We start from the raw sequence: 26,026 nt of genomic DNA on the forward strand, positions 1-26,026 counted from the left end.
GAGTAGGAGTCTGCAATCTTGAATTCGGATGGATATTATATATCGGGTAGCTTCCAATTGGACTGTAGAAGTTGGTAGTCTGTCATAATTCGTTCTCGTATAACTATATCGAATGACTATAAACAGAGATTAATTACCATCGGCGCCTACCTGGAGCAGAGAGTGAATTCAGTTATTCCCGCTGTAAGCGTAGTGACGGCCTACAAATCGCGGCCAAGCGGAGATCGTATACCTAAAAAAGGGCGCAAACAGTTGAGCACATATATACTCAAAAATTTGAAGAGCTGAAGAATCCAGAATGATTTCAAGTGATAAGTTCCGGAACTCACGGCTTGTCAGTAATGATTGGAATTGCTGATGATTGTCGTGCGTGCGGCTGAAATTCATCTGATGATGATCCGCCTGAAAAACATCCCGGGAACACAGGAATCATCGTCACACAGCAAGCTGTATTGCAACCCACCATCTGCTTCCGATATCCTCTACGTTGACGTTGGCGTGTTCTGTGCTGTCTAATTGTCGAGTTTAAAGATCACGGTATACACCACTATCAAATGTCTGCGTGGATAGTATTGCTGAAGCCCGATTACAGATTACGCCATCGTGCACCGCAATGTTCTCAGCGATAAGCGCATAGACCAAAGTGATCGATTGCGAGCTTCCAACATAAGCATGCTGCAAACCATACTGAAAGCTTAACCGCCCTCTGCCAAGAAGTGCTGTTCGTCGATAAGTGATAAAGTCCCTGCTCTTATGATAAAGCTGTTTGTGAACGGATCTGAGTGTGTGGTGACCTCCGTGTTTTCTGCGCTGTGATGTATTTCATGAATGATCAGATACCCTCCGATATACAGCTGGCTTGACTCCTTTCAGTATAAGAGTGGATTGAGAAGGAAGTCTTTCTAGTGATGTGTACCGATAGCTAATTGACAGCACGCCATACTCCGGTGATGGCGTTTCACATCAATATAGCGGATACCGATCGGAACAATAATAATAGGCAGTGAGCCGTTTAATACTGCTGTCACCGAGGGACTCAAACAGCTCATACGCTAGAGACAATCTCTGACTCCAAAAGGGTTTAACTGCAAAATTTTTCCCGCAGTCATGATGGTTTTTACTAGCTCTTAGTTGGCATTCGGCATACATTGGAGAATTGGGTTTAGCTCCATCCTCCGAGGATCAGAATTTCATGTCCAGAAGCCATTTACATATACCCAGACACTGTTCTATTACAAACAATTGTGGGCATATTCTGGAGTTGTCGGATACGAATACCCTTATATATATTGAAATGAAGTAACATTAATTAAGGTCTCTTTACCTCACCCTATCAGATGGCTGTCGAACGTCTTATATTCCGTAACATTTTAATAGGCGAAATATCATCGTGGCCAGAATGGCGCCATTGCGACATATTACGCAACTCACTGTCAAGCCCACCGGGACTACAGGAACTGCAGAACGGATTTCTGCATATAATCTGCGGAATTCCCCTTCATGGCACTGAATACTTTTGCCCAGTCTATATATTTGAACCCCATCAGTTCAAGCATACGCCTGACTGATCAGAACTATTGGCGCCGAGAATTTACCAGAGGACTGTGCATCAAAGCCAAGACATCACTAAGGAGCTAAGGTAAGCATATTATGCTGAATGATTCTGAATCACCACTGAAAGCTAACGCAGACTGTGCAGAAGATCAATATGTCTTCATCCAGCTTCCCTCAGGGTTTCGAGAAGGAGAAAAGGGCGTCCGTGACGGTGACAAGTGACCTGGCCCCACTTTCGAGCGAAGAAGATGAGAAGAAGATCATCAATAACTCGCTCATAGAAGGTGATGCTGATAGAATTCTGATGCGCATCAATGAGCTCGCAAAGACTTATTGGGAGGACGACGGCTCTGTCGATCCTGTAGCACAGTTCTTGTTCAATGTGGTACAGGAGATGACCGTTGACCGAGGTATCGAGATTCTCAAGGAGACCTATGAAGAGCACTTTGATGATGTGAATTTCCCGCCCGAGGATCTTGAATATGTGCGAGTGCTTTCTTTGGGATATGAAGTCTTTGAGGGTGATTTTGAGACTTACGCTTTGGATGTCAGGGTCATGGCGGCCCTGATCGACTCTCATTCACCGTATCCTGAGGTGCGAGCAGTGTGCGACCCGTTTGATGATCCGACGATTCCGGTGGAGACTATCCGTGTCTATGTTCTTGGTCTTATATGGGTTGCCATTGGTGCTTTTGTGAATGAGTTTTTCCAGCAGCGACAGCCTAGTTTGACTATCTCGTCGACTGCAATCCAGTTGCTGCTGTATCCATGTGGAAAGTTTTGGGCCAAGGTTGTTCCGGATTGGGGTGTCACATTCCGCGGGAAACGAATCAGCTTGAACCCCGGACCGTGGACGAATAAGGAGCAGATGTTGGCGACTCTTATGGTCAATATTGCTTCGACTAGTCTCAACTTTGCTGCTTATGTCATCGTCATGCGTCTTGAGATGTTTTTCAACTTGAAGTGGGTATCGTTTGGGTTTATGTTTGTTATGAACCTATCCTCTCTCTTTTTTGGATTTGGGCTGGCCGGAATCATGCGTCGATGGGTGATCTACCCGGTCAAGACTGTATGGCCAACTGTTCTCCCAACTCTGGCCCTCAACCGCGCACTTTTGGTCCCTGAAGCTCGCTCAAACATCCACGGCTGGACTATCACGCGATACAAGTTTTTCTTCACCGTGCTGATTGCGTCGTTCCTATACTTTTTTATTCCGGATTACCTGTTCAAGGCCCTGAGTTGTTTCAATTGGATGACATGGATCGCGCCTCAGAATAAGAATCTTGCAATCATCACGGGATCATACATTGGCTTGGGATTCAATCCGATTTCGACTTTCGATTGGTCAGTGATCAACTATACGGTACCGCTGACGGTGCCGTTTTTCTCGCTTGTCAACCGCTACGTCGGTATGGTCCTTGGTGCTTTCATCATGATTGCGTTTTACTGGACAAACTACAAGTGGACGGCGTATATGCCGATCAACTCTGCGACATTGTACGACAATATGGGCAAGACTTATAACACCAGTCGGGTGTCGAGCAACCTGCTGCTTGACGAAGAGGCTTATTTGAACTACTCGCCTCCTTATATCTCTGCGGGAAATTTGCTGATGAACGGTGGCTACTTTGTTCTTTACGTGTTTGCCTTCACTTATGTGTTGTTCACTGAGCACCGGCTGCTGTGGAAGGCGTTGAAGAATATGTGGTTTGCGATACGGCATCCGAGAAGGTCGACGATGGCCGAGTTCAATGATCCGCATACGAGAATGATGAGGAGCTACAAAGAGGTTCCTGACTGGTGGTATTACGCCGTTTTGATTTTGTCGTTTGTATTTGGAGTGATTGCTGTCGAGCACTGGCCGACCAATACGCCAATTTATGGAGTTGTGGTTATCTTGCTGTTGAGTATTGCGCTGCTTATTCCTAGCACGTTGGTATACTCAATTACGGGATATGAGCTCAATGTGTACTACTTTGCGGTTGTCATCACCGGATATATGTGCAAAGGGAATGGAATGGCCAATATGCTTCTGCGTCTTTATGGAAATAACATTGACGTTCAAGGCGAGTCGTTCATTTCCGATCAAAAGCTGGGACATTACATGAAGCTGCCACCACGAGCAGTATTCCGGGCGCAGATGATTGCCGTGTTTGTTCAAGGTTGTATCACTATCGGCGTCGTTCAATTCTGTATGGACTCGATTGTGGACTTTTGCAGCTTGACTCAGACCGATAAGTTTACATGCACATTTCCGCATCAGCTTTACTCGCAAACGATTATGTATGGCATCATCGGGCCACAGCGGATGTTTTTCACATTGTATCCGGTGCTGAAGTACTGCTTCTTGATGGGCTTTTTGTTTGCATTCCCGCTGTATGCACTCAAGGTTTACTTCCCGAAGAAGATGATGTATTTCCATCCGATTCTGTTCATCAATGGGTTCAGTCGATGGGGATCTACATACAATCTGTCGTACTACACGCCGGGGCTGGTTATGGGCTATATTTTCAACCGATACATCAAGCACCGATATGTAAGATGGTGGACGAAGTACAACTATGTGTTGACGTCAGGGTTGTCTGCGGGTATGGCGTTTGGAGGAATTGTGATTTTCCTTACGTTGCAGTACACCAACACTTCTGTGAAATGGTGGGGAAACAGCGTGTATGCGAGTGGGATTGACTATGCAAAGACGGCGACGCTGAAGGATATTCCGGAGGGTGGCTTTGGATTAAAAGTTGGCGAGTTCAGTTAGAGAGGTGGAGTGGTTTTTTGTGATGAGGTATGAGTGTCTGTTGGATTGTTTGGCTGTTGTTTTGTAGTTAAAATGGAGTAAGTTATGAATAGTAGTTGGTAGCAATTTCACCTCGAAGACGCCTTGTCCGCCAAGAGTGGTTTTGCTGTGCCGTAGGGAGGGTAACTCCCGGGGTCCGACGGCCCGACCTTGGAGGGTTTGTATATGTCCGGAGACTGCACGTGATACTCAGCAGTCGACTCAGCAGGATAGTTGCCTGATCGCCGGCAGCAGTTGTTATGGTACAGAGAGTGGTTATGATTACTTCTTCTGTGATTATGAGTGAACAATAGTGTTCTGCTTGTCCAGCACATAGTATAGTTGATAATGATCACTTATAGCGTTAGACCCACATCAAACATAACACTTCTTAAATGTAAGGACAACGTGACAGGTGATTAATGCCAGCGCGACGGAGAAATCGATGGAAACAAAGTTCTAGAACGAGCCGATTGGATTAAAATAAGTGGAACTGACAGGGAGAAAAGAGAGGGTTTCTGCATGCCGGCACTGGGATAACCCCGCTGGGATGACGGATCGACAGCCCTACCAATTACGGGACAACCACGACCGTCGAATTAAATGAGAGGGTTGATGTTCGGACAGTGTGTTCTTGACGTGGGCAGCAGCATGGACAGAAGGAGCAGACTGTGCAGCAACGTGATCAGCGCCGAACATCCTGGAAACGAAAGCAGGAATAGCAGAGGAAGGCATATGATTACAAAAAACTCGTAATAGCACACAGAAGGCAACTGCCGGGGTAAGTTTGTGGAGCAGCGTCGCTCCCCGCACCGTTCCTGGCCCCACTTAAGCCGGTCTCGGACTCGGTTGGCCGGCAGCCCCCGCGACTAAACCTTATTTGCCCGCTTACGCAGATTTGTTCAGCAGAAATCCGCAAGATCCTTCTTTGCTGCTGCAGCGGCGTCGCATCCTTAAATATCTTCGGCTTCTTCTCGTTGTCTTCTTCCTCTGTCCCTGTCCGATCACCCACTTCCTCTCCTACCCACTCCACCAACCACTCAATCTACCAATTCCACAATGGTTTCTGCTGCCGAGGCTGATTCGCTCCACCAGAAGGCCTTCCACTGGGCTGAGACCCAGGGCGATGGCAAGGTTCCCTCCTTCGGTGTCCGCGCCAACGATCCCTACAACTACATGACCGGCATGCCCGGCGAGCACGAGTCCGAGGCCATTCCCGGAACTCTCCCCAGAGGCCAGAACTCGCCCAGACAGGTTCGCTTCGGCCTCTACGCCGAGCAGCTCACCGGCTCTGCCTTCGTCTCTCCTCGCTCTGCCCACAAGTCCTCGTGGGTCTACCGCATGCGCCCCGCCGTCTCGCACAGTACGTCTATGTCTTTTTTTCTTTTGATTTGCTTGATGTTGTGGTAGCTAATTGCAATCACAGAGGGATTCACCGATCTCAACATCAACGAGGACTACGAGTCGTGCTTCCTCCCCGTCAACCCCAAGACCCACGTCTCGCCCACCCAGCTCGCGTGGCTTCCTTTCGATATCCCCAAGGACGGCCCCGTTGACTTCACCCAGGGACTCAAGACCCTCGCTGGCTCTGGTGACCCATCCCTCCGTGAGGGAATCGCCACCCACATCTTTGTCTGCAACACCTCCATGGTCCGCAAGTCCTTCGTCAACCTTGACGGTGAGTTCTTGATCGTCGCCCAGCAGGGACGTCTTGACATCCAGACCGAGTTCGGCTGGCTCTACGTCCAGCCCGGTGAGATCTGCATCATCCAGCGTGGTGTTCGCTTCTCCGTCGGCACTCCCGACGGCGAGACCCGTGGATACATCCTCGAGATCTGGGGATCCAACTTCGAGCTCCCCGACTTGGGCCCGATCGGAGGATACGGTCTCGCCAACTCGCGCGACTTCCTCGTCCCCCAGGCTTACTACGAGATCGACAACGAGCCCAACTACGAGCTCATCTACAAGGTCGGTGGCAAGTTCTTCAAGTCCACCCAGGACCACTCTCCCTACGACGTTATCGCCTGGCACGGAAACTACGTTCCCTACAAGTACGATCTTACCAAGTTCGTCAACATCGGTTCGATCTCGGTTGACCACATCGATCCCTCGATCTTCTGCGTCCTCACCGCCAAGTCGCGCGACCCCAACGCTCCCCTCGCCGACTTCCTCATCTTCAGCCCTAGATGGGATGTTGCCTCCAACACCTACCGCCCGCCTTACTACCACCGCAACGTTGCTTCCGAGCTTATGGGCTTGATCTACGGTCAGTACGGTGGCCGCTCCGATGCCTTCCTCCCTGGTGGAGCCTCGTTCGAGACTGGTATGACTCCTCACGGTGTCGCCTACGAGGAGTTCAAGGCCGCCTCCGCGGACGTTCCTCCCGAGATGCGCATCTCGCCTGGCTCGATCGCCTTCATGTTCGAGTCGTCGCGTGCCTTCTCGATCGCTGAGTACGGCTGGACCGTCGACAAGTTGCACTTCCACGACCCTACCATGTGGGATGACCTTGTCAACAACTTCACCAGCCACTTGGACGAGGTCAAGCAGCTGACTAACGGAAAGTGGGAGCATGGTGTCAATGTTAAGTAAGGAGTGAAATGAATTCAGTGGTTTTTTTCTTTTTAGGATAGTGGTCTTCTATTAAGGCGTCAGTGAATGTAATCAAATGTATTTTCTATTCTCAATCTATCCTCAGTCATTCGCACTTTAATGTTGAGGGTCTTTTACGCGAGGCACGAATAAATCATAATCATCTGATGGAGGGCATAGCTCAGCACTGAACTTGAGTGAGTTAAGCTATTGCGTCCACTAATCATGGCCTTCGCTCAGCAAATAGGAAGAAGATTATAACACGAATCAGTGTCCCGTGCGGACACCCGGACCTACTTGCAATATTCTATCAGTCTCTGTAGATAAGAACTATTCAACGACAGTCAACGCAGCTTCTGATATTCGTAGATCGAACAGCAAGACATCACAATACGAACAGAAAGATGAAATGAAGCAATACTATTTCCAAACACGTGATCTACATAAGTTCTATTATGAATCCAGTGCAAAGGCGCTTGGAGTTGATGAATTAGGAAATTTTCTGAGGATGTCGGCCAGCGCCTAAGCTCGGTCCGTGGTCCGGCCGTCACTGAGAGCTTGAACTCCTCCGGCGTGGGCACTCTGAAATCTGTCTGGAGCCCGGTCGTGAGAGCAGGCAGAAGGTGTGGCGGGGGATTACTCTGTTTTGAGTCATTATTGCATAGCAGGGAATATGATTCAATAGGGAATCATTAGCGCGTAATGCGCCGGTAGAGAGTCAGGGAGAAGAGCGGTGGAGAAGGCAGCGGAGGCTTATCGGCTGTCAGCCCTTATCGCTACCGCAGCCCGCAACTTCTCGCTGAGCAGAAACTCCTTCAAGGACTCTTTGCGCCGTACTCGTGTTCCTGTCCTCCGCGTCGGCTCTTCCGTCTAACGAGTCCGATAGAGACTGCAAATCTGAACGAGGCCTTTTGTACACAGTCCCCCGCTGCTGTCACCCTCGCCTCTTCCTGTTCTCTCTTCGTCTTTCCTTTTCTCGTGCACTCTCGCTCTTTCCTGTCAGGTAATCAACTATGGCTGACCCTGAGAAAAAGGCAGAGGCGAACGATACGTCACCACTCATCCACAAGTCGGAGGCTTCTGTCGATACCACCGCATACACCGATGAGTTCAGCTCGCTTCCTCCGTCCGAAGCCGAGATTCTGCGCGAGCAGGTCAAGCTGACTGAGCGCAATGTCAACTTCATCGAGCTTTTCAGATACACTGATCATTTCGATAAGCTCCTCTTGATGTTTGGTGTGCTCACCTCTGTCGCTGAAGGATGCATGCGCCCGCTGATGACTGTGAGTTTTTTGTGTTGTTTGGTGGTAGCTACTGCTTGCGTTGACACAAGTTTCTAGATTGTCTTTGGTCAAATCACCGATCTTTTCGCTACCTATACTCGCCAAGTTCCTTACGATGAGTTCTACTACGGCTCTGGATTCCTCAACTCGACAGAGTACATGAACAGCTCTACCTATGAGTCTTTCAGCAACTCCACCGAGACCTACTACAACTTCACCGAGCCCTACCAGTTCAACGGTACCATGTATGGCTTTGGAGACTACATTTCGCCTGACTTTTTCCAGAGCGAGGTCAACAGACTTACTGTGTAAGGCTATCTGTTGTTTAAATTTTGATCATCAGGGCGACTAATCGTGTCCTCTAGCTACCTGGTTATTATCGGCGTCGTCGATGTTGCTCTTTCATATTTCTCAACCTTCCTTTTCATCGACCGAGGTGAGGTCATCTCTGCGCGCATCCGTGAGAAATACCTGGAAGCCACCCTGCGTCAGAACGTCGGCTACTTTGATAAGGTTGGAACCGGTGAGATTACTTCCCGTATCTCTGCCGATGCTATCCTGATCCAGGAAGGTATTTCTGAGAAGATTGGATACTGTATTGCAAACTTTGCGACCTTGATTGCTGGATTTATCGTCGCCATGATCCGTTCGTACAAACTTGCTCTAATCCTGTCATCTATGTTGTTCATGATGATGGTGTCGTTCTCTATCGGATCGCAGAATATGAAGCGTGCTATCCGCAAGTCCTTATCCGGCTACTCCGTCGGCGGAACTCTTGCCGAGGAGGTTCTTTCCTCGGTCCGCAACGTGCAGGCGTTTGGAATCCAGGAGCGTCTGGCTCTGCGTTATGATTCCCATCTGATTGTCACCGAGAAGTACGGCCACCGGGCTGGAATCTGCCTTGGGGTCATGAGCGGAATTATGTGGGTCGGTATTTTTGGATCCGATGCCATTGCGTTTTTCGCTGCTCCCATGTACATCCGTACCGGTGAGCTCACCATCGGACGTGTGATCACGGTTTTGTTGACAATCACCCATGGTGCTTTTGCCATGTCCCACATTGCTCCTCATTTCAAAGCTTTCACCTCTGCTTCTGCTGCCGCTTCGAAGGTGTACTCAACCATCGATCGTCAGTCTGCTATTGACTCGAAAGACGCTAGCGGTGAATGTCTTGCTGATTTGAAGGGGGAGATCGAGCTCAATGACATCAAGTTCATCTACCCTTCGCGACCTAACGTTGTGGTTATGGAAGACTTCAGCTTGAAGGTGCCTGCCGGAAAGACTGTCGCTCTCGTTGGTGCCTCCGGCTCTGGAAAGTCGACTATTGTTGGAATCATCGAGCGCTTCTACAAGCCTGTCCGTGGCACTGTTACCCTTGACGGCCATGACATCACCGACTTGAACATCCGCTGGCTTCGTAGCAAGATCTCGCTTGTCTCTCAAGAGCCTACTTTGTTCTCGACCTCAGTCTATGAGAACGTTGCCCAGGGACTTATTGGCTCCGAGTATGAGTTTGCGTCGCCGGCCGAGAAAGAGCAGCTTGTGATTGAAGCTTGCAAGCAGGCCAACGCTTACTCGTTTATCACTGCTCTTCCTCAGGGATTCGAGACTCCTGTTGGAGAACGCGGATTTTTGCTTTCGGGCGGTCAGAAGCAGAGAATTGCTATTGCTCGCGCTATTGTCTCGAACCCGAAGATTTTGCTGCTGGACGAGGCTACTTCGGCTTTAGACACAAAGTCCGAGGGTGTTGTTCAGGAAGCTCTGGATCGTGCTGCCAAGAACCGCACCACTATCGTATGTGCCTATGCCCTGATTTTATATAATGTGTCTGCTAACAATACTTATCTAGGTCATTGCTCACCGTTTGTCGACCATCAAGGATGCCGATCTGATTGTTGTGATGAAGCGCGGAGTGATTGTGGAGAGCGGAACTCACAACGAGCTGTTGGCAAAGGAAGGCGAATACTTTGAGCTCGTGCAATCGCAGAAGATTGAGAAGGAGAAGAAAGCGCTTATCACCGGCGAAGCTCTGTCTTCGTCTTCCGAGTCTGACTCTTCCTCGTCGATTGATGAGAAGATTGACTCTGATGACGAAAAGCTGGTTAAGGTGAAGACTACGGTGACTGTCAAGGGAGACGTTATGTCTGACTCGGACTTTTCGGACACGGCTACGATTGCTGAGGAAGAGAGCGGGTATAGTACTGTGGATCTGATCAAGTTTATTGGCGGTATCTCCGCTCCGGAGAACAAGTACATCGCAATGGGTGTCTTTTGTTCATTCATCCAGGGCATGTCGTACCCAGCCTTGGGTGAGTTCTACGGACATGCTGTTCAAGGGCTGCAGTTGGCATACACTGATCCCGACCGGATGTACGCCGAAGTGTACAAATGGGCTGGACTGTTTATCTTCCTTGCGTTCTTGCTGCTGGCAGCTTCGACCGGAGCGTTCTCGATCTACTCATTTGTTGCGCAGCGTCTTGTCCGCCGTATTCGCTACCAGATGTTCCGCTACTTGCTGCGTCAGGATATCTCGTTTTATGACCGGGATGAGAACACTACGGGTGTTTTGACTATGTCGCTTGCGCGCGAGGCACAGTCGATTGATGGTCTTTCGGGAGCTACTTTTGGTCAGATCATGAACTCGATTATCAACGTTGTGTCGTCGGGTATTCTTGCGATTATTATTGCATACAAGCTTGGTCTGGTCTGCGTCGCCTGTGTTCCGATCATGGTTCTCTCTGGATTTTTCCGATTCTGGGTGTTGTCCAAGTTTGAGGAAACTGTGAAGAAGTCGCACGAGGCCTCTGCGTCTTATGCGTGCGAGGCTGCTGCGGCGATCAAGACTGTTGTGTCGCTCACGCGCGAGGACGATGTTTTGACGCACTACCATGAGACTCTGCACTCGCAGACGCTCAACTCGCGCGCTGCGTCGCGCAAGTCTGCTATTTTGTACGGTATTGCTCAGGGTATGCAGTACTTCATCACCGCGCTTGCGTTCTGGTGGGGAGGTAACCTTTTGCGGATCCGCGAGTACGGTCTGCTTGAGTTTTACATTGCCTATATGTCTGTCATTTTTGGAGCGCAGGGAGCGGGAATTGTGTTTTCGTACGCTTCTGATATGGGTAAGGCAAGATTGGCGGCTGTTAATGTCAAGCGTCTGTTTATGCGCCAGCCGGTTGTCGACTCGTGGGCGCGGGATGGGTCTGATCCTCAGGATGTGAAGGGGTCTATTGAGTTCAAGGATGTTGTTTTCCGGTACCCGACGAGACCTACTGTTGCTGTTCTCAACAACCTTAACTTGTCGGTGAAGAGTGGCCAGTATGTTGCACTGGTTGGTGCGTCCGGATGTGGAAAGTCGACTACGATCGGTCTGATTGAGTCTTTCTACCGTCCTAATGCTGGAAAGATCATGCTTGACGGGGTTGATATCTCGACGTTCAACGTGAATGCGTACCGATCACATATGGCGTTGGTGTCGCAAGAGCCGACGCTGTATGCTGGCACTATCCGCGACAATGTCAAGCTTGGATCTCCGGATGAGGATATTTCGGACGAGGCTATGATTGAGGCGTGCAAGCAGGCTAATATCCACGAGTTTATTATGTCGCTTCCGGATGGATATGAGACTCTTGTGGGTTCCAAGGGAACTCTGTTGTCGGGTGGTCAGAAGCAGCGCGTTGCGATTGCGCGTGCGTTGATCAGACAGCCGAAGATTCTTCTTTTGGACGAGGCTACCTCTGCGCTTGATTCCGAGTCGGAGAAGGTTGTGCAGGCCGCGCTTGATGTGGCGGCCAAGGGCCGGACGACGATTGCGATTGCGCACAGACTGAGCACGATTCAGGGCGCGGATATAATCTACGTGTTTGATCAGGGTGCTATTGTCGAGAGCGGGAATCACCAGGAGTTGTTGGGACGGAGAGGGAAGTATTATGAGTTGGTACAGATGCAGGCGTTGGAGGAGATGCAGTAGGCGTGCAGAAGAGTGCAGTGAGAGTGAAGAATAGGAAACCGACACTCCTTTAGTCAATTATTTTGTTTCAGTTTGATGTTATTCGTTGCATAGTATGAGTTGACATTCATTTCAGTCATATTTTGTCTTGTACTTATTTCACACAGCGTGTGGAAGAGAGAGTTGGAGGAGAAAGAGAGCTGTGAGTAAGGGGGACTGGTGTTTGGAGCCTGCATAGTGGATAAATCTCAAGGTTTTTTATTATTTTTATTTTTTAATTAGTATACATAATAGAGAACTGACAGATATTAGTGATTTGTGTAGATGGCGGTGTAAGAATAAAAGGGAGATTTGAGTGAGAGATAGTTTAATATGGCGTAGATCGAAGAATCTGCGTACTTTCTTGCAGGGACTGAGGTGAATTATGGCTGCTCGAATTAGCTAGTCCGGCTTGAGTTTCCTCAGATCCACCGGACTGCTAATAATAGAAAGAACTCGGTAAACAGGACGTGATTGAGGAGATTGAAATATGATATACGATAAGCGGAGGAGACAATGGAGAAGGGATCAGCGGGGGCGAAGGGAGACGAGAGTTTGGTGATAAGCTGGGGATAATTGAAGGTGATAAATTTGTTGTTGTAAAGATTCTAGGCACAGTTGCGCGTGGAATTGGAGATTGAACTACGGAGATGAAGAGAAAATTCAGGCAAAGAACCAAATTGACAGATAAACACAGCAAAAGCACAACTAAAGTAATAGAACAAAACAGAAACCGGCATGTACGGCAAGAAACCGCAGGAAAATCAGTTTTTCCGCAGGGTGCGTCCGAGGGAGTACAACTAATCCCGAAGAGGAAAGACAGGCGCCTGGTTGATGAGGGCCCGATTTAACCGACTCAACGCTTTCGGAATTCGAATTCTGACCATCGTGACTTTATTTTTTTGCTCGCCACGTGATGTTGGGTGAGCCTGACCGGCGGGGCAGCGGTCCCTGTGCGTGGATTTAGAGTGACTGAGTTCTTGTTTTCACACTGTAGTTTATTCGTTGTATTCAGTATGTTTTCAGAATACATATCTTCTTCATAATCAACACCGCTTTGCCACCCAGATTGCATGAATGATCGACAGCGATTCTGACAGAAGCCTGTGGAGCGGGGCAGGGTCTAAAACCGCACAGGAAAACCGCGCACAGACTAAGAAAGCGAGGCGGGGTTGGGGACTAAAAATACGCTCAATCAGCCGTTGGCGGGCTCGAGGCCGAAAGACAACACGGGGCCAGACTGCCTATTGCAGGACCTTTCCCGCTCCTCCGCTGCTCTTTTTCTGCTTAAATACCCCCGTCTGCCTCTTCCTCTTCCTCTTCTCTGTCTTCTCTTCACTGTCTTCACCTGCCTCTATCCTCTGTTTCTAATAATATCAAACACATGGTTGCTCCCTCCCTCACCTCCCCCTCGGACCTGTCCCCCTCGGACCTGGCCCCGCCCTCCCCGGCTCCCGCCGCCGCCGAGCTCCCTATGGCCTTCCAGCAGTTCGCCCTCACCAGCAAAGTCGCCGTTGTCACCGGCGGCGCCCAGGGCCTCGGCTTTGCCATGGCCTCCTCTCTCTGCTCTGCCGGCCTCGCCGGCATTGCCATCATCGACATCAACCCTCTCGTAGGAGAGCCCGCCGCTTGCTCGCTCACCAAGCAGTTTGGCACAAACGCGAAATTCTACCGCGTCGATGTGACTGACGAGCTTGCGATGAAATCTGCATTTGCTACCATCAACGAAGAGCTCGGCGGTATCGACGTCGTCGTCTGCAGCGCTGGCGTTGTAGAGTATGTTCCCGATCCTTCTTTCGCTCCGCACTATATCACTCATCCTAACCTTCTCATTCTTTCTACAGCAACTACAATGCCGAAGACTACCCTTACGCCAAGTTCCAAAGACTAATGAACATCAACCTCGGCGGATCTTTCCTTGCCGCCCAATCCGCATTCCCATACATGAAAGCCCGCGGCGGTGGCTCCATCATCTTCATCGGCTCCATGTCGGGCCACATCGTCAACTTCCCCCAGCCTCAGATCGCATACAACGCCTCCAAGGCCGGCGTCATCCACATGATGAAGTCCTTCGCCGTCGAGTGGGCAAAGTACAAGATCCGCTGCAACTCCATCTCCCCCGGATACATGCACACCGGTCTCATCGAGTCCTTCGACCAGAACTGGGTCAACACATGGAAGTCCATGACCCCCATGGCTCGTATGGGCGAGCCCCACGAGCTCCAGGGCGTCGCGCTCTGGCTCGCTAGTAACGCGAGCTCGTTCGTCACCGGCACAGATGTCGCTGTCGATGGTGGATACACTGCCATGTAATGACCATGGCCGATAAAATAATGCTCCTGATGTATAGAGTATCTTATATTTATAAATGCGTTGGATTGGTTGGGTTGGCGTTGTGTTTCTGTTTTTGTTCATGCTTTTGTTTTGTCTGCATCGTTTGCAATTACGGTTGTGTAATACTTAATATCTAATAAGAATATCAAATAATCTATCATAATAAGCGCATCTGTAATATTGTAAACTGGACTCGAGTTGAGGGTAGTGGTCGCGTAGGCAGCCGTGATCCGTGACGAACCGCAGTCACCACACTTCACATCCACCTACGGTCATATTGATTTAGAAGCAGACAACATAACATGGTATTACTAGCAAACTAACAAACAAACAAACACAACAAATAAAAGCAAATTTTTTTTTTCAACGTTTTGTAATTTTCATCCTTTTTTTTCTTTTGATTGATTTCTTGAGTCTTTTTTTGTATTTTTTTTAATGATTTCTTGATTCTTTTTTTTTCTTTTTTGATTGATTTCCTTGTAAACGGTATAAACTTGACAGTAAAGCAGAACGCAGCAGAACAGAAAGCAGAAAGCAGAGCAGAAAGCAGATATTGTTTCTGGTTTTTGTGTTTTCACCTTTTTTTCGGGTTTTCAGTGATATGAAAGCAGAACAGAAAAGAAACAGAGGCAGCATCTCACGACCACCATTGCGATATTCGCTCTAGCACCCCTCCGATGTTCCCGGACGAACATCCTTTTCTGCGAACAGACCTACTCGGCCCCCCTCCCAACCTAGGCTCAATCAACCTGACTGCTTCCAGCTTCCGTCGGGGTGGGAAATGAACTCTAGCTTGGGGTCGAGGGATGGAAGCACTGTCCGAGACCGAGATGTAGACTTCTGGCGCTATAGGCTCATGGCTATAGTCGTCTTTGAGCTTCTTCGCACTCTCGCGCTGATAGTAATACATGTCGTAGCGCTTCTTGAGAATCCCCTTCGGCTTCGGACTCACGACCAGCTTCGTCACTGGTGGCCGCTCGATACTTGTCTTGAACGCGAGCGAATACTTTGGGAGCTGCGCATTAACCTCCTCGCAACGTCGAGCAATCGCCTCATCATCTACAGCAGTCTTGCGCTCAACGACTGCAACTGCAGTAATGTACTCTGCCGTCGCGAGTGCGGCCTCTGGCTCCTCTTCGTATTCGCTATCGTACTCCGACGAGTCGTCCTCCAGATCGCTCGAATCGCAAGCAGCAGTTGCAGCACTCTCTCTATGCATCTCGTCGTCGCCACAACAAGATTCTTGCTGAACCTGCGTCTTCGATACATCATCTTCGTACTCGTCATCCGAAGAATCCTCATATTCTTCTTCCGTCGCCGGTCGCGAGGACTGCAAGGCGTCAAACAACACGCGAGTCCGTTGCGCCGCCAGCATGAACTGCAGAATCCCGTCATGCACAACAGGAGCAGGTCTGCATTCAGCTGGCAATACCTCTGACACCAAATCAGAGGCCGCATCTTCGGGTGCCTTGAGGATAGGCTCCGACAGCTGCTGCACGGTCGCGTTCGTCGCGTCTTGCAAGGGGGCTTCTTCACGGTCTTCTTCTTCTTCTTGAATAACCGTCAAGGGAGTCGAGGGATCGCACCAGAGTCGTCTGCAAGCACTGACTCTGTCGACGAGAGCAGCAAGATCACAAGACTCGAGATCATCGTCGCTGCTGCTGCTGTCCTCGAACTCGAGCTGCGTGGGAGACGAGCCTGCGGCGGGCTGGGGTTCGGGTTCAGCCGGCTCAGAGCTCGACGCGCAACTCTCGCGGGGCGTCCACTCGACGCTTGCCGCGTCTGAGAGATTGACGCTGGAAGCCGCGGGCGACAAACAGCCTGGATTTGAGATATCGATCTCGACTGTGACTGTTGCCGGCTCTGCGGACTTGTTGGTGTCCTGGAGGTCCTGAGATGATGTGTCGGCGGACGCAGGAGCAGAGGCGGAGGGCGACAACGGCACCTCTGCGATCTCAGGCTCAGAGATCATCTTCTCGACAGGCTCTACCAGCACGAGTACGGACGACTCGGAGATATCTCCAAACGACAGCGACACGTCTGGAGACTCTGCGGTAGGCCGCGTGTTGACGGGTGCGGCTTCAAAGGACCCGTCGGGGTCGGTCTCAGAGAAGAGCGTCACGTTGGAATCGTAGCCAGAAGCGAAGACAGCGACGGGCTGCGAAACGATGGGCGCGATCTCGAATGACTTGTCTGACTGGGAACAGAGCGACATCTCCGAGTCAGAGTCATAGACGAGTGATGGAGTGCTGGAAACACTGGGGGTGTTGGACTCGAGTACTGGCTTGCTGACGACAAACTCGAGGGGGACTGTTCTTCTGACGGGGGAAGCAGAGCGCTTTCTGTGGACGCGCTGGAAGCGGGGAGGAATCAAGACGAAGGGCTTGACGCCGGTATAGAAATACTGTTGGAAGACCGTTAGTATACAGGGTAGAACTGGTCGAGACTGACTTGGACTTACAGGGAGCGCGGTGGACTCGAATTTCCCAGTGATCTTGGCAGCGGACGAAAGGGTCTGCTCCTGGAGGCGCTCAAAAACATCTGTTGAGCGGGGAGGTCTGTCGACCTTGACTGTGGTGGTCTGTGGGGTGGCCTTGCGAGGCGTAGGGCGGGGGTATTTGCCAACGTAGAACTATACTCTGTTAGCTTGGATCAGAAGAAATCGAATAAAGACTGTTTGGTGAATGTGTTTGACTCACAGGCCTGGGCTTGGGTTGATTCTTGGGCAAAGAGGCAGGATCAACCTGCTTGGCAGCAGAGGACTTGGTCGGGCGCATGTAGCTGGGGACAGTCATCTTGAATGTTGTTCTGTGGGCTGTGAAATTGATCTGTGGGGATAATAAAAGTCTGTTGGAAGTTGTTGATTAACAAGCTGAAGGCTGGAAGGCTGGAGAGCTGGGGGACCGAGAACTGGAGTGCTGGTGGTGGTGGGGGACTGATGGGGATGGGAGAAGAGCGGGAAGGAGGGCGCGCAGAAGTGGGCGGGCTGAAATGCGCGAGCCCAGGATTTCAATTCGGCCTGAGACGACGAAAACGTACATTTGTCTACAAAAAGAAGCAGCGGACTTAATTTAATATCCTGCTTAGTTTTATGTGCATTTTGCTTGCTATTCCGTGGTATTGAATCAGAGCGATGAGGAACTGTAGACGATGATGGTTTATTTACGAATTACAGGTGTAGAGTCTTGAATCTGCTAATAGAGGGTGTTGATTTATTCATCGCCGTGGTTCCTTCCGCATGGTCATTGTATATCATTCTCTCGTAGTCTCAATATACACTCAACCAACTCATTAATCCTCCTCTAGTATTATTCAAGAACGCAGCATGATAGTAATCAGAAACAGTGGGGTATAATCTCCAAGGACCTAACCCGCTGCGAGGTGGTTGGGAAGGCAACGGACTGAGACCCTCGATCAGGTGTTGATTACGCTCCACAGCGATTGCGTCAGAGTTGATCGTTCATGCTCCTCAGCGATAACAGCGATAAATGCACAGAGTAACCGCATTACGATATTATTCGATGATGGCTTATAACACTGATCTTTAACGTGCGTACTGTCATCTATAAAGTATTTGGACCACGCTAACTCTACGTCCAGAGAGCATTCCTGACATCCCCAACTCACGATGAAGGACGATACTCTGAGATCGCTTCCGGTAGAGATATGGCTACACGATATCCTTCCTTGCTTTACCTATCCCTCCATCCTTGATCTCAGACTAGTCTGTCGGTTTCTGGACGAAATCGTGCGCGACTATGTCGAGCGAAACCCCACGGCATACAGCACACTAGACTTTCGTGCTGTGAAGCAAAAGTACGTGACCCTGAACTCCGTCTACCGCTCGATCGCTCGTTCGAGAGGCAAAGTCAACGCGATTGTGTTTGAGCATCAGCGTTCGATTTTCGACAGGCGTATGAGTCATATCGATGAGAATATCGCCTCGCTTTTGTTCCATACTCGCGCGTATGAAGTCGTCTCGCCGGCGTTCACTAATAGCATCAACGATATCTCGCTCCGTCTCTCCGAACCAGTGACGACACCAGAGCTCTGTGGTGTCTCTTGGCTTACGCACCAGAAGGTCCCGTCGATGGACAACATCACCGACCTGGCGATGGACTCTAGCTTTCGTCGCGTCGCGATCGACGCCGCCCGGTCTCCCGCGGCAAGAATCTGCGCTCTCAATGTCTTGCGGTCGCTGCGGAGCTTCAAGCTTCCCATGTATGAGTTTGTTTCGCTGACGGATATTCTGATGCATCCCGTGTTTGTCCCACACTTTGCGTTTGATAGGCTGGAGGAGCTGCATTTCACTTGGACGGTACAGGATGCGCTTGACGGATACGTGGTTCGCGAATGGACTCGTCGCACGCACATCAATCGTGCGCTCTTGGAGATCGCTTCTCCGTTATTTCCCAATCTGCGGGTGTTCAAAGTAGGCTATAGTGACGACAAGCATATGCTTACGGTTAGGAAGCATCGCATAGTGATTCCGCAGCCGATGATTGAGATTCGGTTTCTGATCAGGATGATGGATTGGATGCCAAAGATAGAGCATTTTTGGTGCGTGGGACTCTCGCTCATTCGGTTTTTCGACTATCCCCAGCTCGGACTACCTAATCCCGGCTACGAAGCTGATTATATGAACGACGGAGTTGGAATCACAGAGCCTTTTGATTATTCATTTAAGCTTCCTCATACACTTGAAGATCTTAATTTGACTGGATGTATGGTGATGAGTGGTATTGGTGCAGAGTACGATCCCTACGCGACGACAGCAGAAACGACTCCAGCGAAAGAGAAGGCGGAATACACTCAGCAGATTGTTATCGTTGATGAAAACGTGTGTGTACGCGATGGGCGCCCGCAAGTACTCGATTGGGCAATTATACGGAGGGTGTCGAAGAGTGGCATGGATGATGCCTTGGCACGAGTAGATTTTAAGCTGGAGTTATCAAAAGTGCAGACTATGAGTGGCATATAATGGTGTTTGGTTTTGATTATTGTTAAAAAGGCGATGTTACTATGGAAAACTAAAACAAACAAATAAACAAAACATATACAGAACTAAGCTGCATTAAACTGAAGCAACAGAGACCTCAACCTTTTCCTTCTTCTCGTTGACCTCCTCCTCCTTGCTAGAGTACACAGGAGGCTCAAGCTCAGAGACGCTAACACCATCGACGACACTGACCCCGTCGGCACTGGCACCGTCGGTCTTCTCCTCAAGGCCAGCCGCGCCAAACTCGTCGATAACCTGCTTGGAGTAATCGATTCCTTTCTTGAGCTCGCGTCTGTGGAGATACATCGGCAGCGGGAGAAGGATGAGCTCGACGACGGACATGATGACCATGAAGATGTAACCTCCGAGGTAGCGGGGTGCCTTGGACGTCGGGAACGCGACGAGCGGGACGACGAGGTTGATGACGACCCAGCCGACGTTGACGATTGCGATCGAGGTCGAGCGCGCCTCGAGATCGTGCGACATAAACTCTGCGAGCCAGGGAATGATGAGGTTGGTGGGTCCGTTGGCGACACCGAGGGCGATGAAAGCAAAGAACTTTGCGCCGTCGGAAACTTTCCAGACGAGGAGGATGACGTTGGAGATCAGGATAAGGACGCCGCCGTAGCCCATGGTCTCCCAGCGGTTCTGGCGGTAGTCAGAGTACCAGCCGCAGGCCAAGTTGGAAACGATCTGTGCGGCGTAGGTGATTGTCGACAGGTTGTTTACCATAGGCTTGGAGTACTTGGGCTGGCTGTCGAGCCAGAGCGCAAAGGGAGTGCTGGAAGGGTACGGGGTCATCCAGTAGAGGTTTCCGACGACGAAGAGGACGTAGATTCGCCAGTTGCCAAAGATACGCATGAACAAGCTGCGGTCGACACCTCTGGTCTTTGCGAAACCGTCGCGCAAAAGTCTGTCGACGGCGAGCTTCTTTTCGCGCTCAGACAACCATCTCGAGGTGCAGCGATCGGGGACGTTAGGGCAGAACAAAACGCCGACGATAGCGCATGGGATAGTGATGATTGCGCAGATGATGAAGAGCCAACGCCAGCCCTCGAGACCGCCATGGCCGCTGAGGTTGCTGTAGGCCGCCGACTGCAGGTATCCGGCGAACATGGCGCCGAGAGGCCAGACGTTCTGGTAGATGGCATTGCGCTTGCCAAGTTCTTGGCGAGTGTACCACGAGTTTACAATATGGGCGTTGCCGACCCAGCAGGCGGTCGCGGTGAGTCCGACGAAGAATCGCATGACGTAGAGCTGCTTGTAGTTCTTGATGAAGGCGGTGCCGAGGGTGAAGAGACCCCATGCGACTTCGGCAGCGGGGAGGTAGTACTGGGCGGGAAGCTTTGTGAGGACGATGTTGGAGGGGATCTGGAAGAGGCAGTAGCCGACGTAGTCTATGTATACAGTTAGTATGTGTCTCGGGTAAGAAGTCGAAGGGAGGACATACACATGGAAGTGGCATAGTTGAAACGGTCACCGGTGAGCTTGAGATCGACGTCCATACCGGAGATGTAGGCGTTGGTCAATGCCGAGACGTCCAAGTTCTTGGTGAAGTAGGCCAGGCATGAGAAGGAGAGAACGAGCCAGTCGATCTTGAAGACGAGGGCGCGCTCTTCCATCGACATCTCCTTGGGATACCAGTCGATCTTCTCGGCGAACTTGTGGGCGGCCTTGGAGTACCAGTAGGTTTTCTGCTCATAGACGGAAGTCATGGTGGAGGATGTGGTGGGGGATGTGGTGAGGGAGGAGGTGGGGGCTGGTTTTAGGGCGGTGAAGGGACAAGGAGCCAAGAGACAAGACGAGCCAAGTGCAATGTCCTATGCTTGGCCTCGGGCGGGACCAGCCGCGGTTTATATACGCCTCTGATCTGGCTGAGGAGGAGTCGACGCATATTGTTATTTAGTTTAGATGATAAGAGGAGATAAGGCAGGCGATAGAGAGCAGAGGTACGGTGGTGTTAGTGAGGAGATGGAGCAGGTACCTTCGGGAGAGCACAAAGGAGACACAAGGTTTTCTTAATGCCGCCTCTCTGTCGGCTGGGCTCCGACGCAGCGTGCGGCCAGCGTCCGGGTTAGGCTTTGCGCACGGCTGCCGGTGCTAGTGCCCCATTGTCTTTTTCCGCCTGGCTTGAGCGGATTAGGCGATTGCTTGTGAGGTGATAATTGAGGGGTGTGCGGCAGGACTGTTGGCTGGTGAAGACCTTCTTCCAGCCAGAACCGGGCGACTCGCCGATGACTGCTCTGACTGCTCTGACTTCTCTTAAACCGCCAGCCTGTGTTCAACCCAACTCGACGCTGATAAGAACAATTATGTCTCAAATCGCACCAACTAAAACTCTAATCCTGACCACGTCTATCGATAACGCGTGCCAAGACCTTTATCCTATCTCTCTTGGTCCTGGTCCTGGTCCCTCTGCACGTCCTCGTCCTCTGCAGTTTCTTGCCTGACAGGAGGAGCATAGGGATGTTTTCGCTCGTAGAGGCAGTATTTTCCTCCTGAATAGCGACCTGCATACGCACAGACAATGGGAAACGCAACATTGTTATGAGACTCTGCATCTAAGAGACAAAGAAAAGACAAAATTCAGGGCAAAACACACCGACTCAACACCAACAGAAACACTAAAACGAACCATAAAAATAAAAGAAACAACTTCGGACTTAATTCATCGATCTATTCGCCCTTCACAGACACCTCGACCTGGTCCTTCTTCATAGTATCCGCAGAGTCAATTTCACCCGAAGCACTCATCTTCTCTGCGTCTTCCTTGTAGGATAGCGGAGTAATAGCCGTAGCGATCTGGTTACCGCTCTCGCTGCCCTGGTCGCTGAGATCAATACCTTCGAGTACCACCACGTCCTCAACATCAGCCCATGATTTCTTGTGGTAATCAATACCCATCTTCTTCTCTCTTCGGAGAAGGTACACCGGAACAGGAAGCAAGATCATTTGGATAACAGACATAATCACACTCCAAATATATCCGCCCTTGAACTCAGGCGCTGCGCTTGTAGGCCACGCGACCAACGGAACGACAAGATTGATGACAACCCAGCCGACGTTTAAAATCGCAATCGCCGCCGATCGCGCTTCGACGTCATGAGAGAAAACCTCGGCAATCCAAGGTACGCAGAGATTGGTAGGGCCGTTTGCGACACCGAGACCGATGAATGCAAAGAATTTGGCACCGTTAGGAATCTTCCACACAAGTAGCAACACGTTGCACACCAAGATCAGAATTCCGCCATACAACATTGGCTCCCATCGGTTTCTGCGGTAATCAGAGTACCAGCCCGAGACCATATTCGACACGATCTGGGCCGCGTATGTGATTGTCGAGAGATTGTTGACCATCGAAACACCGTACTTTGGATTAGAGTCAAGCCAAAGCGTGTAAGGGATACCAGAAGGATAGGGAGTCATCCAAAACAGATTTCCGACGACGAATAAGACGTAGATCCGCCAGTTTCCAAAGATTCGTTTGACCAGTGTCCTGTCAACTCCGCGCGACTTTCCAAACCCATCTTTTGCAAGACGGCTGACGCAAAGCTCACGTTCTCGTTCGTTCAAAAATCTGGAATGAGTGCGATCAGGCACGTTCGGACAGAAAATGACGCCAATCAATGAAATCGGAATCGTGATGATTGCGCAGATGATAAACAGCCAACGCCAGCCTGCAAGTCCTCCTGTATTGTTGAGGTTGTTGTAAGCCGCAGACTGGAGATAACCAGCAAACATAGAACCCAGAGGCCAGACACAAGAATAGATTGCATTGCGCTTTCCGAGTTCTTGGGAAGTATACCACGAGTTGACGATATGGGCGTTTCCGACCCAGCACGCCGTGCTGGAAAATCCGACAAAGAAGCGGAGAACCATAAGCTGCTTGTAGTTTTTGATAAAAGCGGTGCCCAGTGTGAAAATACCCCAGAGAACCTCTGCAGCTGGAAGGTACCACTCGGCTCTAAGTCTGGTGAGGACGATGTTTGACGGAATCTGGAACAGACAGTATCCAACATAGTCTATAAAGCAAGCGGTTAGACGGGATATGATGGGTGAACGACAGAGCAAGCATGATACAGACACATTGAATTCGCATAACTGAAGCGATCACCATAAAGATCCAAGTCTACATCCATACCAGCGACGTAGGCATTGGTAAGAGCAGAGACGTCCAAGTTCTTTGTGAAATAGGACAAGCATGAGAAGGACAGAACAAGCCAGTCAATCTTGTTGACAAGCTTGCGCTCCTCATTCGACATCTCCTTCGGATACCAGTCAATAATCTCCGTGATTCGCTGTAGAACGCCCATATTGAGTGTCTTTGATCTATTAAAATCAGGAAGAGTGTGTGGGGTATGAGCAGATATTGGCGGTATCTCATGACGGCAGCAGGCTATATTTATATCCTCGTTCTGACAGTCTCTTATCTATATCCTCCTAGTGATAAAGCGCAGTAGACTGTTTGATAAAGTGCTAGGCAGATGCTAGGCACTAGATAGAGGAGCTCACAGATACCTCTACTGCTATAGTTGCCTTTGCCAAGTACAAAGTCTAGGCAAGCACCGAAATTTCTTGTCCTCCCTTGGTATCGAGAAAGATTTATTTGTCTTGTCTGATAAGGATATCCGATGACGTGACATTGTAGCAGATATATTTTATGACAGAAATACAGGATAAGATAGCAGAGTGATTAGGATTATAGGCCAGGTGGAAAGTGAATATGAAGAATCATCGCGATCCAGATTCGAGTAGGGATATTTGTAGGGTTTTGAGGTTATACTTGCTCGCAGCCCGCCCTCCTTTCACACTTCGCAGCCCCGCTGACTCAACGCTGAGTAGACCATCTATAAAACGTTAATAGTCAATAGATAGTGCCCTCTGAAAAAATTAATATTAGAAACAGCAGCTCGGGGTAGAGATTCAGAGACTGAAGGATCATCGCATCGCCCACCGATTAGCTCTTCGCGAGGAATTTCTCGTGGCATACTCATCACATTCATGTGTGGTTTAAGACAATGTATTTTTCCCATCAAGAAAATCAACCATATCAGTTCTGCATCTGAAAGAAACAACTGCATGAAGTGGCATTCAGGCCAAGTTCTCTAACCTCTCCTCGCATCCCTGCGTCTATCGCTGGGCGGTTTATCGGGCGAGTTGGGAGGTGATGTAACAATGCGGCCTGTGCTTATCACCGTGCTTAACCTTATCGGCACGCACCTGCTGGGGTATTTCATATCTGCTCCTGGAAGTATTCACATGATATGAGAGCAGGAAGCTGCCGAAGACTGGAATATCTGTTATAATGAATTGAGTAGTTATGAGTACAGTCACCGCACTCACTAGCAAATGGTGCAGATGGATGAAGAGTCAAGAAGGAGACTCAGGGCCGATGCCAAAAGAAGACTATGTCCTTGCCCTGAAACCGATAGTGGAAAGGTACGCGTACCTCCATCCGCTGTTATCAGTACCCGCCATTGTCTAATCAAACTATCCGACCCGACTTTACCGATTGCAGCAATTCTACGCTCCTGAAGCCATTGTCCTGGTGGCGTGGAGATGCTCATAATCCGAAATCATACCGCGAGGCTGACACGAATAATATATGAGCTTTCTCCGCAAACCGCTGTACCCGAGCGTTTCTCTACTCCAGAGAGACCAGGCCAGCATCCGTGCAGTATCGCGTCTGGCAGCACAGACTGGGAACATGAATTCTTGCTGCTGCAGCTATCCTGTTTCCAGAGGTGCCAGTGCTAGTGCACAATCCCGACTAAGCGTCTTGGCTCGCGATAAGAGAAAGAGCTGTGTGGTCCAAGTGCGTGGGCTATCGCATTGACCTTATTCTTCTCAACCCACCGAGCCAAGGCTGCTAACTGTTTCTCAGTCACCAGAAATTTACATACTAGCCGAACGCACAAACCATTTATTGTTCGTGCTGCGATAAGAGAATATCTTGCCAACATCCTATCAGGCAGCGTTGAACTCGTCCATGAGCAATTGGTCTGTTAATAGATGCGCAGCTCAGGGTACAAAAGGACTCACAATCAGCATCATCAACTACCAGTCTTCTTTTCCCTCGTAGTGACTCAACACCGGTTAAAAGTTCGCAGAGTATAGATAACCAGCGGAAATGCCGCCTCACGGTAGCCTCTCCCGTCATGGCTGATTGTTGCAAGTCCGATCGAGTATCCAGATTCCCGTTTCAGCCGTTTTTGCTGGCAGGAAAAGTTGTTAGTTTATTCAACTTCAACGGGATTCATGGATGATTGATTAGGAAACTGATCGTCCATAAGCTCATCAGCTCCGCTATTATCTCCGAAGCTCTTCTATAAACGACTTCATATGGCGATTCTAGATACCTCTCTGATTCCCCACGTCCTCCGTTATCGTCGCCATATATTAAAATAATATAGAATGCAATCCGTTCTATCTGTACAGCACGTTAAGCTATCTATAGCCTCACTTATACTTGAAGAGCTACTTGAGCCACGAGCCTATAT

General features: G+C 49.9%; 9 protein-coding genes across 9 annotated transcripts; 5 read left to right on the forward strand and 4 right to left on the reverse strand.

Annotated features, from left to right (window-relative positions):
• Positions 1-1,397: 1,397 nt before the first annotated feature.
• On the forward strand, positions 1,398-4,767 carry BZA70DRAFT_58058 (OPT oligopeptide transporter protein-domain-containing protein). Its single transcript, XM_064915230.1, has 2 exons — positions 1,398-1,639; positions 1,703-4,767. The coding sequence occupies exon 2, from the start codon at positions 1,709-1,711 to the stop codon at positions 4,310-4,312; it is 2,604 nt and encodes an 867-aa protein (XP_064766740.1). The 5' UTR covers positions 1,398-1,639; positions 1,703-1,708; the 3' UTR covers positions 4,313-4,767.
• A 441-nt stretch (positions 4,768-5,208) lies between these two features.
• BZA70DRAFT_57768 (homogentisate 1,2-dioxygenase) lies at positions 5,209-7,420 on the forward strand. The gene is made up of 2 exons (XM_064915228.1): positions 5,209-5,693; positions 5,757-7,420. The coding sequence occupies exons 1-2, from the start codon at positions 5,390-5,392 to the stop codon at positions 6,920-6,922; spliced, it is 1,470 nt and encodes a 489-aa protein (XP_064766741.1). The 5' UTR covers positions 5,209-5,389; the 3' UTR covers positions 6,923-7,420.
• A 2,029-nt stretch (positions 7,421-9,449) lies between these two features.
• On the forward strand, positions 9,450-12,427 carry BZA70DRAFT_281894 (P-loop containing nucleoside triphosphate hydrolase protein; the record flags this gene model as incomplete). Its single annotated transcript, XM_064913179.1, has 2 exons — positions 9,450-9,999; positions 10,055-12,427. Coding segments are annotated over 2 exons (2,671 nt in total), but the record flags the coding sequence as incomplete, so codon positions are not given.
• Positions 12,428-13,459: 1,032 nt separating this feature from the next.
• BZA70DRAFT_281896 (uncharacterized protein) lies at positions 13,460-14,733 on the forward strand. The gene is made up of 2 exons (XM_064913180.1): positions 13,460-13,969; positions 14,038-14,733. Exons 1-2 carry the CDS (start codon positions 13,578-13,580, stop codon positions 14,504-14,506), a joined length of 861 nt encoding a protein of 286 aa, XP_064766743.1. The 5' UTR covers positions 13,460-13,577; the 3' UTR covers positions 14,507-14,733.
• BZA70DRAFT_281898 (uncharacterized protein) lies at positions 14,734-16,189 on the reverse strand. The gene has a single exon (XM_064913181.1). It carries the CDS (start codon positions 15,900-15,902, stop codon positions 15,165-15,167), a length of 738 nt encoding a protein of 245 aa, XP_064766744.1. The 5' UTR covers positions 15,903-16,189; the 3' UTR covers positions 14,734-15,164.
• A 1,640-nt stretch (positions 16,190-17,829) lies between these two features.
• On the forward strand, positions 17,830-19,595 carry BZA70DRAFT_281900 (uncharacterized protein). Its single transcript, XM_064913182.1, has 2 exons — positions 17,830-18,076; positions 18,128-19,595. The coding sequence occupies exon 2, from the start codon at positions 18,156-18,158 to the stop codon at positions 19,506-19,508; it is 1,353 nt and encodes a 450-aa protein (XP_064766745.1). The 5' UTR covers positions 17,830-18,076; positions 18,128-18,155; the 3' UTR covers positions 19,509-19,595.
• Positions 19,596-21,497, reverse strand: BZA70DRAFT_311900 (pantothenate transporter). The gene is made up of 2 exons (XM_064914965.1): positions 20,977-21,497; positions 19,596-20,923 (listed from the first exon to the last, which is right to left on the reverse strand). Exons 1-2 carry the CDS (start codon positions 21,239-21,241, stop codon positions 19,602-19,604), a joined length of 1,587 nt encoding a protein of 528 aa, XP_064766746.1. The 5' UTR covers positions 21,242-21,497; the 3' UTR covers positions 19,596-19,601.
• Positions 21,498-22,127: 630 nt separating this feature from the next.
• Positions 22,128-24,017, reverse strand: BZA70DRAFT_259390 (pantothenate transporter). Its single transcript, XM_064910855.1, has 2 exons — positions 23,611-24,017; positions 22,128-23,548 (listed from the first exon to the last, which is right to left on the reverse strand). Exons 1-2 carry the CDS (start codon positions 23,837-23,839, stop codon positions 22,203-22,205), a joined length of 1,575 nt encoding a protein of 524 aa, XP_064766747.1. The 5' UTR covers positions 23,840-24,017; the 3' UTR covers positions 22,128-22,202.
• A 1,388-nt stretch (positions 24,018-25,405) lies between these two features.
• Positions 25,406-26,021, reverse strand: BZA70DRAFT_58153 (uncharacterized protein). The gene is made up of 2 exons (XM_064915231.1): positions 25,886-26,021; positions 25,406-25,741 (listed from the first exon to the last, which is right to left on the reverse strand). The coding sequence occupies exon 2, from the start codon at positions 25,684-25,686 to the stop codon at positions 25,450-25,452; it is 237 nt and encodes a 78-aa protein (XP_064766748.1). The 5' UTR covers positions 25,687-25,741; positions 25,886-26,021; the 3' UTR covers positions 25,406-25,449.
• Between the last annotated feature and the right edge of the window lie 5 nt (positions 26,022-26,026).

The sequence above is a fragment of the Myxozyma melibiosi genome (assembly GCF_037950935.1).
Source record: "Myxozyma melibiosi strain Phaff 52-87 chromosome Unknown BZA70scaffold_10, whole genome shotgun sequence".
NCBI lineage: Eukaryota > Fungi > Ascomycota > Lipomycetes > Lipomycetales > Lipomycetaceae > Myxozyma > Myxozyma melibiosi.